Source organism: Leptodactylus fuscus, chromosome 8 (genome assembly GCF_031893055.1).
Source record: "Leptodactylus fuscus isolate aLepFus1 chromosome 8, aLepFus1.hap2, whole genome shotgun sequence".
NCBI lineage: Eukaryota > Metazoa > Chordata > Amphibia > Anura > Leptodactylidae > Leptodactylus > Leptodactylus fuscus.
In genome coordinates, this window is record NC_134272.1 from 18,763,845 (window position 1) to 18,775,152 (window position 11,308).

At 42.4% G+C, this 11,308-nt stretch overlaps 1 protein-coding gene across 1 annotated transcript in view; it reads right to left on the minus strand.

Annotated features, from left to right (window-relative positions):
* The window catches only part of LOC142217151 (uncharacterized), a 41,529-nt gene extending 33,995 nt beyond the window's left edge, over window positions 1–7,534 (minus strand). The window contains exons 1-6 of the mRNA XM_075285343.1: window positions 7,452–7,534; window positions 6,206–6,535; window positions 5,491–5,790; window positions 4,817–4,915; window positions 4,332–4,691; window positions 2,229–2,540 (exon numbers count right to left, since the gene is read on the minus strand). Of these exons, the coding sequence (XP_075141444.1) occupies window positions 2,229–2,540; window positions 4,332–4,691; window positions 4,817–4,915; window positions 5,491–5,790; window positions 6,206–6,535; window positions 7,452–7,500 (1,450 nt within the window). The 5' untranslated portion in view covers window positions 7,501–7,534. The remainder of the gene's footprint in view (window positions 1–2,228; window positions 2,541–4,331; window positions 4,692–4,816; window positions 4,916–5,490; window positions 5,791–6,205; window positions 6,536–7,451) is intronic.
* Between the last annotated feature and the right edge of the window lie 3,774 nt (window positions 7,535–11,308).

Genomic DNA, 11,308 nt, shown 5'->3' on the forward strand with positions numbered 1-11,308 from the left:
AGAAACAGTATATAGTGTTAGTGATCAGAGCGCTCCAGTTGTTTCTAGATCTATGATAGATAAATATTGGCATCAGGGATGTCTGATCAGTCTGACATAATGGAAATGGTGACTAACAGGTATTACTTTGTGTGATGCTAATGCTATTAGTCCAGCTGTTTATGGAACTTTGGGATAAAGCCTGTAATGTATTCCAAATGAGAATTTTTATCATCTCATTTTTTTTTTTCTATAAATTCTTTATTTATAACTAAACAATATATACATACAACAAAATGAGACCCTCAGAACAAGAGGGGATCTAAGGCAAGACAAAATAAGGCAGAGCCAAATGCAAATAAAAACAGCACTATCTGGACAATCAGAAGGTGCATTGAAAGAAATCATCACATTCGGCAGACAACAAGGGAAATACAGGGAGGGGGAAGAATAAAAAAAAATAGGGGGGAGGGGAAGAAGAGGAAAAGAAAATAGATGAGCGTCTCCGGCTCCAGGCGTGGAAGCCAAGTTACCCAGACGGCATCAATGCAACAGGTCACGATAGAGTTTTGCGCCCTGTTAAAGGATCCAGGGCGTCAAGGCCCCCGTGAAGGCAGCACGCGCGTCTCTCAAGGACGCAGTAAGGTCTTCCATACAGTAAATGTCATCAACCTTGTGAATCCAGTGGTGAACAGAGGGCGGACAAGACGATTTCCAAAGCGCCGGGATGCAGGCTCTGGCCACATTAATCATATGGCGCACAGCAGATCTGCGGTAATATCTCATTCTATGCATATGAGGGATTGAAGGGGAGGGGGGATATTATTACACCACCCTAAGTGACTGACTACACTTATAAGGCCACTTTGTGAGCAGAAATAAATCTCGTTTCTGCACCATCTGTGACATGTCTGAGGGGTATATTCCCCCAAAACAAACATTCTGGAGTGTTTTCATTAATATATATGATAAAACCTCACCCTATATAAGCTCCCGTCCTCATTAGAAATTGTTCTGCTTTTGTCTGCTCCTTACATTCACATTCTCCTTGCATCCCCCAGTATTTGGATCTCATTCCCTGATACATTATATTCTCTTTCACCATCCAAACAAAACCTGAAAACTCTCTTCAAAAAAGTAAAAAACCTACAACACAAAAGTGACCTGCAGCTCTATAGAGTCAGCCATGTGCATCAAATGCCCGGAGTGAACAAACACTTAGTTATCTTCCAAGGTGCGCTAGATCCACAACATGGACCAGGGAAAGCTCAGCACTCATCCTGTGTGTCATTTTTAGAAGATCAGTCACAATATATAGCCAAAAATAATGATCCAGACACACGTATAGCTACATATTTCAGATTATTTTATTTTGTTTTTTAAAAGCTTTGAAAGCCTTCACCGAAGCAGTTTATTTCTGGCTACAGATTTCACTAAATCTTCTAATAAAGACATTTTTTTGGGATGATAGCTGAACAGTCCATGTTGTACAACCTGCAATATCCATTCCATTTTAGAAACAGCAAAAAAAAAATGATGGCCGTATCTGGATACAGAAACTCTCAGTGGACTCTCTTTACGATAAAGGATTCATTTTTTTCGTTAGCATTTTCCATTATGTTAATAGATACAATTGCTTATTTTATTACGTTATGTTTTTTTGTTTGGAAAAAGCTTTGGCTATATCATGTCTATAATGCTGTACATACTTACCTGTTACTTGTAGTCTCCCTGTGCTTCTCTCTCTGGGTCTCTCCAGGGAGGGATGGCTCACCACACATATATATTCTGTCCCCTGATGTGTCCCCGGTGTGGGGGTGATGGTCAGACTGGCTGTACACATGTAGGTGTTATCGGCCGCTCTCCTGGATGTTATCCTCTGGTTATCAGCAGTGTCAGACTCTTCATAGACCTTATATCCAGCACGTCTCCTCCATTTCACAGTGACCACATCTGGGAAATACCTCGAGATATTACACTGCAGGGTGGCCGGGGTGTTGTGATGTAGACGGGGAATCTGAATGTCTTCTACAATTGGAGTCCATATGTAATCTATAGATATAACATGACATATAATATCATCATGTACTGTATATAGAATGCACTGATGTTTATTATACTTTACACAATCTGGCAATGTAATAGATGCTTACAGATCAGGTAGTTATTAGAGTAATACAAGATATGCAGGAGACCTGTATAAATCTCATGGGATTCTTATATAAAACCCCATGTAACTGTCTTCTCACCTTTATCTCTGATAGACAGCTCCCTGGATTCTGGCTCCTCCATAGATTCATGTTCCCAGGTCACTCGTACTCTGAATTCCGGATCCTTGTGACGATCTTCAGTAATTGTCACCTCACTGGAGACGTTGTAGGATCTGTCAGGATTATCTGATATTGTGTCAGTAGATGATACGACTTCTTCTTTTCTTTCCACTCCACATGTCCATACAATCCTGATGTTTTTAGGATAAAATTTCTCTAAGTTAAGCAAATACTTCATGTGTCCAGGGGGATTTAGGCTTCTTGTTATTGGCTGTGACAGTCGGGGTTTTCCTGATAAGTAAAGCACAGAATCAGCCTCAGATACTATAACATCTGGTACTAACACAAGACACATTATAAGTCAGAGGGCTTGTCCAGGACCAATGAGTATTGACCAATTTTTAGGATAAGTCATTACTATGAGATGGGTAGAGGGTCCAACACCTGGACCCAGTGTATGGACACAGCAACAAATAGTTCTATATACTGTGCAGCTGAGCTACAGAAGTGCGGATGGGAAACTACAGAGTGTGAGAAAATGGGTCTGTACATTCTCTGTCTATTCTCAGAGCAGCTGATCAGCTATTATATAGGTGTGTATGGTGGTTTAGGGACTACACTGGTCATGTGATATGTCTGTGAAGGTCTACAGGTAATATATGTAGGGGAAATGAGATAGCATACTGTACAGTACATACTGTACTACATGTCAGATCATAGACACCAGGACTGGCCTTAGGGATGTCCAATCTGTACAGCTATGTAGGATAGCATATCAACCCTCTCCAGTGAAAGTGCGCTGTTTCTGTATCTCATAGCATTGTCCTCTGCCGGCCTGCTTGGTCACATTCTCCTTCGTTATGAATGGTGCCTGGACCACCAGCAGACTCTATGGCTTACTGTGCTACACTCTATGGCTTACTGTGCTACACTGTTTCTGTAACCATGGCGGGCTGAGATAGAAATATATTTTTAATTTATACACAATAGGTGATTTATTTTGCTCCCATCACAGCAAACTGATTTCTATTTCTTATAGATCGCCCTCTGCAGCCCACCTACTAGAGCACAGGTCCACAACCTTTTCTTCATTGTGAGTTACTCACAAATAGTTGAAAAAAAGTGTAAATCTGGTGAAATAACTTGGAAATATTTTCTGATATTTACTGTAATTATACTAGTAGTATTATATGATATGATATTATATCATTGTCCCTGAGGTTCAGACACATATTCAATATTACCAATATGTATGCCATATTGTAACCACAGTCTATGGCCATAACTGAGAACTTGCGTGGTGGGCCGCACACGAGGGTCACAAACCACATGTGGTCCTGAGATACTGGTTGGGGACCACTGTCCTAGAGACTGGTGGAGGAGGTAACATATACTCCACTTTTTGTCCTCCTCACTAGCTTCTCTACTAGATTGGAATTGCATGCTATGGACTCCATCTGTATATACTATCTTGTGATCCCTAGGATTTGGTCTCACCTCTATAGTGTATATATAATGTTGGGTAAAGTAATGATAAATTCCCAATGTAATGTTCTTTTGTTTAATGTTTAATTTTTAATTTTATCTCATCTCTTGGGTGTTGGCGCCATTGCTGTACAATACTGAGAAAAATAGGTGACAAGTGTTGCTTACTCTAGGTCCACTTGAGGACCCAAAAACCAGAAACCGAATCTGCTTAAAAAATGGTTACCCACAGAATCAAGTGGAAGCCATAGACTATAATGGAGTCCGCCTGGTTTCCACCCATAAAACGTGGAGCGTAAAACCTGCTCGAAGGACTTTTCTCTCCGCATTGTTCAAGCAGTTTCGAGAATAGGACTGTGAATGGAAACTAAGCACTGGTGTGAACACAGCCTTGATACTTTGCTAAAACTCCTTACATGCACAAGCTAGTTTTTTTTTACAATCTATCCAGATGTCTCAGGTTTATGTTTCAGGAGATATAAGTGATAGGCAATCACTTACACATATTTAACGGATGTGCCAAATTGAAATTCTGGGGTAAGATAAGCTGCCATATTGCATCCATTATGTTTGTTCATTCTAAACTCAATATCTCACCATAAATAGTCGTACAGTTGAACGTCTTCTTGTCTTTGTATTTATTGAAGACTCCTCTACAGATGAAGGTGACATCTCTATGTCTTTCCATATGTGGTATGAAGCTCAGTGATATTAAGTACTGACGTCCCTCTCGTCGTGATTTGATCACATAGGATGTATCCAGTAAACTCTCTTCTTCTTCTTCATGTCCTCTCATCTGAGAAGTCTGGATCTCCTGGTCCTGTCCGTCTCTTCTTATCAGCCAAGTCACACACAGGCCCTCAGGGCAGTCGTCCACTGTACAGCGCAGCGTGGCTTCCTCTCCATCTATCAGCTTAGCAGGACCCTCAATGTCTCTTACTGTGAATGATCCAGTGTCTGTCAGAACAGGAGATAAAACCTTACACTTAGTTACTGTGAAATAACATACAGTCTTGTGGATTTCCATCTGTTACATACCCATTTGGACTCATCAGAAGATAATCGTAACCTCACTACATTACCTTTCCTCCTCAGTTTCCACCACAGAACCACTGCTATGATAACTATCAGGATTAGTCCAATGACAGAACAGGCAGCGATGATCCCAGCTGAGCTTCTGTCTGTAGAAATGACAGAGGACACAGAAGAATAGAGAACTGAGACTTCTACATAATCGCCAATAAATAATCATTAAAGTGAAATTACACCAAAAGATTTTTTTTTACAAGCATTGATCGGCTACAAACCCTGCCGATCAGCACTTGTTCTGGAATAGCCTTATTACATAGGCTGATACACATCACATGCAGGAATGATTGCCATGAATGACTGTGAACATTCCCTCAGTATATATTTTCATTGTTTGCCAGCATCACAGCCCTTCTTACACTGCCAAAGAACAATGATTTTTTTTTGTATCGGAAAGCAACCAATCACCTGAAGAACAAGCAAACACTCATATATCAGGTAACGTGCAGCACTATAGTCAGAGCGCTTGTATAGGCATTCATTCCCCATAGTTGCCTTACTTGTGGATGCCGCCATGCTCCCTGTGTAAATACTGCTTGTAACAAAGTAGATGAGGTTGGATGAAGACACAGGTCCATCAAGTCCAACCTATAACCCTACAGTGTTGATCCAGAGGAAAAAAAAACCATGAGGCTGATGCTAATTTCCCCAAGTCAGGAAAAATTACCTTTATCCACCAATTCAAAGTCTTCCTGGAGCGGTTCCTGTAGATACTCATGTTGGACTCTACATGAGAAGATCTGCTCCATGTCCTCCTTGGTGGGTATTATGGTGACACTGCTGATCATATTATATGTTCTGTCTGGGTTTCTTTGGGGTGCGTCCTCAGTTACATTTCTCAGTCTCTCTGCACCCCTGAACCATTTCACATCAATGTCCACAGGGTAGAATCCAGTGATGGAGCAGCGCAGGACACTCGTCGTATTCATTACTACTGTCTTATCTGTGATGGTCACCTGGGGAGGAGCTGAGAAATATAAGAATACGATCATTAGGTATATAAATATAAGATGTTTGATATATACCATGTTAATAGGATCTTCCCATCTGAGACACCTATGGTGTAACCACAGGAGGGTACATTTGTGACCAGACCAAGCTACTGTCAGAATATTGTAGCGGATCAGACTTGACCATGAAAGGGGTTGTGATCAGCACAAGAGACTGAACTGTTTAGATAAAACTGAGGTCCTGTGATAGAGATTGTTTGAGACCCCCCCCCCCCCCAAAAAAAAAAAGAAAGTGGTGAGCTGAAGGTATCTCTTCATCCAGACCACCATAAATATTATCTTCTGCTATGGAAATAAATGATGGATTTAATGCCAACATGTGAACAGTCTGAAAGTTATGGTCTGGTATATTATAAAAGCTATGAAACCTACTTCCAATGTCCAATCGGATCTCCTTCTCCTTCCTCTCAGCGATGTAGGTCACTGAACACTTGTACATTCCTCCATCTTGTATTTGTACATTAGAGATACTCAGATCAGCAATCCCAGTTTTCAGTTCCTTTGTGTTCAGAGAATATCTAGAAGATGTCGTCCTCACAGTTTTATTATAGCTCAGGACTTCCTTATCTTGAAAGAACCAAAATATCCTTAGATGTGCGAGATCTACAGAAGGGCTGTCCAATGTGAATGGACAAGGAACCAGAGTGTCAGATCCCAGCCTGGCCGCATGTACAGATGGTCCAGTCGGCTGTAATGGTGATGCTGTGGGTAGTCATACGTATATTATATAATCACCATTACTTATATACTGAATCATACAACTGCAAGTTTTAGACTGGGCAAACTTAGACTAAACAGGTTTAAAATGTGTGATTTATCACAGTAACTGGTGGTGGATGATAAATCTGGCACAGCTAAATAATAATAATAAATAATAATAATGTTATTTATATAGCGCCAACATATTCCGCAGCACTTTTCTCTCCACATATTTGAAGCAGAATAGGGGACAGAATCCCCAAACACAAGTGTGAACCTCCCAGTACTGACTATATGGTAAAGCTGAAAGGTTTTTGTACTGCGCTGTAAGCAATCTAAAAAAAGAATCCTAAAAACAATGGCAGCATCGCACTACACAAAACAAGGGGGTGCGCTATATATTTGTAGAAAATAATTCTGCCTAAACACAAAGTAAAGCCGGGTTCACATCAGTGTTTGGTTGTCTGTGCAAAATCTGTTTGTGAAACCGTCTCAAAATTTCTAAAAACAGATTTCAGATGGTTCATTTTAAAAACCTATTGATTTCATTGGGTTGAAAAACCATCGGCAGGAGAGCGATTGCAGCATTTCTGTCTGCTATCCGCTGTTTTGGACAGAGAAAGAAGAAATAACACCATGATATATAACCCTATAACATAGTTACTATAGGGGACTATTTTGCTGTTGTTTTGTATCTATTCATATAAGGAACCTGCACTGCAGAGTGAACCCTGACACAATATGGACTTCACCTTCAATAAACATCACAAGAGGTAAAATGTCACCGCCCTGTCCTGCAGGTATACAGATGAACCTCCACCCCCACCCACAATACACCAGCACAAGTCCTCGCACTCCATGATACCAGTGTATTCCCTGTATATAGTGTACGCCCCCCATAGAATCATACAGTACTAACCTGAGTGACACACAACCAGGAGGCAGAGGATCCTTCTTATACCTTCCATATTCTAATATACTTCCAATATGTCTGATTTACCCTCTGATGGCGGAGAACTCTAACACTTCTCAAAATCACAGATCCAAAAGTCCATGTCAGTTTATTTCACTTTCTATTCTGTTAAACTTTACTTTCCTCATACCATGTTCCCTATGGACTTTACCCAGACAGTTCTGCAATATGTGTATTAAAAGGAGACACGTCATGTCTACTTTAGTAAATGCTATAATATTCCCCATAAAAAACAATGCTGGAACATCTTGGCTTAGAACTCTGCATCGTCCCATTACTCTGTTATTACTCCTGGAAATGTATGGGAAAAATGACAATGGGGTGTTCTGTTGCCTGTTGTTTTGGTGCTTAGGACATTAGTAGTTAGATAGTGTAGATAGTGTTATAGCCATGGAAAGCAATAGTCTGTATAGGGGAGTTTTGTAGATATGCTCTGTGCAAGGAGGGGGAGGATATAAACTGCGACACCATCTATTGTCAGTGCTGGATTCAGTGGTGTAAGTACCGCCATAGCAGCTGCAGCAGATGCCACAAGGACCAGGATCTGAGGCAGAGAGAGCGCTGGTCCACAGTAACAGTCTTGTATAATAAAGGAGCGCTCTCCCTGCCTCATCTCTTCGCCATATCTGCATTAAAAATGACATGTCAGCTTTGTCCAGCGCGTCATTCCGATCACGATACCAGATTTATATTGTTTTTTATTTTATTTTTCTGCTTTTAAAACAAAACCTCACTTTTTGAAGACTGACAATATTCCTGGGGTCACTGTACTTGGCCCCCTAAAACTTTTTTATGTTTTGTAGACAGAGATATGTCAGGAACCTTTATCTGTGGGATACATTGATACTTTTTATTGGCACCAATGTTTGGTATGTATCACCTTTTCATCACTTTTATTGCTATTTTTTTGGGAAAGCGAAGGGACCAAAATACTACATTGCGGTATCCAAAAATAACCAAATTTTTGGATAGTGGGGGTTTACACGACATGGGGATAACTAATATGTTTGTTTAATTGTTTTATGTTATATGTTTTTTTTAAACTATAAGGGCTAGTTCACACGTAGGCAAAGGGGCGGATTTTGACAGCGGATTTCGCTTCAAAATCCGCCCCTTTACAATGGTGGTCTATGTAGACCACCGGGCTTTTTTTTCCCGCTAGCGACATGCCCTTTCTTCAGGCGGAAGCCGCGCGGCTTCCGCCCCCGGCAGCTCCCTCCTATGTCGGCTCATTCATTTGAGCCGACAGCGGAGGGGAAAGCCGCGACCGCGCTGGTCGCAGCAGGCGGGTTTTGACAAGAGAGAGACACAGCTCGCCGCGTCTCTCTCAGTGTCAAAACCCGCGCGGGCAGTTCACGTGTGAACTGACCCTAAAGGTGGGGTTTGACCAGTGCCGCACCTCCCATGAGGCGACCTGAAGCGAGCGCTTCAGGCGGCACTATGCCAGGGCCTCAGGGAGGGCGGTATTTTTGCTAACCTAAGCCAGTCCAGGACAAGCTGTCCTGGACTGGCTTATCACCGAGCGGTGGTTTGGGGAGGCCGCTGGAGCAGCGCTGCTCCGGCAGCCTCCCCTCACGCTCAGGCAGAGAGCAGGCAGTCTCCGGGCCTACTCTCTGCCGGCGAACGGGGCTAAGCCCCGCCCCTTCACTCGACCACGCCCCCGATCCACCCGGCCACGCCCCCGATCCGCCCCCTCCTCCGGCGGGAGGGGGGGCGGCTTTCTGCAGTTAGCTCGGGCGGCGAAAGGGGAAGGTTCACCCCTGGGTTTGACCTTATTCTTCGTTATTCTTCATTTTAAGCTTTTTGACCTTTTTCTTTATTACATGTCCCACAAGGGGACTTGGGATCTCAGAACCCCAATAAAAGGTGCTGTAATGCATAGTATTGCAGAACATTGCATATAGGTTTCCTATGGGAACTGTGCTGTTGCTCGGCCTCCTGTCTGTCATGGCAACCCGAGATATTGCAGTCTTATTGCATGGGGTTAGAGGAGAGGTAGAAGGTGCAGTGTTGTCTCGGACCCTCTGAATACCGTGATCGTTATTGATTATGGCATTCAGGGGGATAATCTGCTGGAGTTGGAGTATCGTCCGATTCTGACGGCTGGTCCTGGCTGAGTGCTGGAGATAAAGCCGCAGGCAATGTGCCCAGGGCATTACAGTGTCGTACTGTTACGGCGCTGAGCGTTAAATATATGCCCAGCGTGATGTAATAATACGGCGCAGAGCGGGAGGGGATTAGACAGAATTACTCAGATGTACAAACCTTTACAGAAATATTTTGGTCATTCACAGGATACACAAGCGATTATTTCCTTACATTCTCTTGAAAATAAACGCTCCAAGCACATTTTGTGCACATGATGTTTATTAGTCATATGAAACCATTATAATGACAATGTATAGAAAACCTTCTACTATTATTTAAAAATCTTCTTTTTTCTGATTATCTAAAGAATATTTAATTGTAAAATAAGTCACTTCAAGAATTACAGGCTGGTGCTGGAGATAAAGGAATGTGAACTAAAACATAAAATAGAAGATCATAAATTACCGTATTTTTCGGACTATAAGAGGCACTGGTTTTTAGAGGAGGAAAATAGGGAAAAAAAATTTTGAAGCAAAAACTGGTAAAATATTTAATATATGGGAGTTGTAGTTTTGCAACAGCTGCAAGGCCACATTGACAGGTGACCCTGCAGCTGTACGGGGACGCATAGAGTTTTTTTTTTTGCGGGGCCAGAAGTACTTTTTAGTTATACCATTTTGGGGAATATCTATTGCTTAGATCACCTTTTATTGAAAAAAAAAAAAACGGTGGTTTATGATATATGTTTTTCTACTTTTATATATATATTCTAGGGACAGGAGGTGATTTAGAACTTTTATTTATTTCATATTTTTATTATATATTTTTAAAGCTTTTTTTTTTTTTTTACTATTTTATTCCTCCCCCGGGGCTTGAACCTGCGGTCACTTGATTGCAAGTCCCATAGACGGCAATACAACTGTATTGCCGTCTATGGGACATTCTGTCTATTAATATTACGGCTGGTCATAGACCCAGCCGCAATACTAATATATAGAAGTGACAGGTCTGGGAGCCTCATTAGGCTCCCGGCTGTCACCCGAACAGGTCGGTTCCTGCGATATCGCCGCGCAGGAGCCGGCCTGCAACTTTACAGGTACGGGGCCGGTGGGGACCGGCCCCGGGGGAGAAGAGGCCGCTGATACAGACTGCAGACCCGGCATCCGCTGTACTAGAGAGGCAGATGCCGGGGAGGGATAGACGCCGGGGTCTGCGACATCGCTGCGATCCTCTGCCCTGCATGAAGCCAGCGGCAGGGGGACGGAGGAGCGGAATAGCATCACTCCTCCCGCTGCTGGCTTCATGCAGGGCAGAGGATCGCAGCAATGTCGCAGGCCCCGGCACCTGTAATGGCGTCTATCACTTGCCGGCTTCCGCCTCTCTATTACAGCGGATGCCAGGCGCCACATTCGGCCTATAAGACGCACCCTTCTTTTCCCCCCAAATTTGTCTTATAGTCCGAAAAATACGGTATATCTTCTCCCTACCAGACCTAAGTCTAAAATCTACAGAGAGGTACAAATGTAATCCCCCTTATTTCAGCCAAGATTTTTTAAGGATTCCAATTTCTCAGGAAACCAATTCAATACAATATCACGACATGATAGCAAAACTCTTGAAATGCTGCAGTTTACAACACAACCATTGAGCGGCTGCACATAGATATATATATAGCAGAGTATTGTACAATCACTTAGTCCGGTCACCTTTGTAAC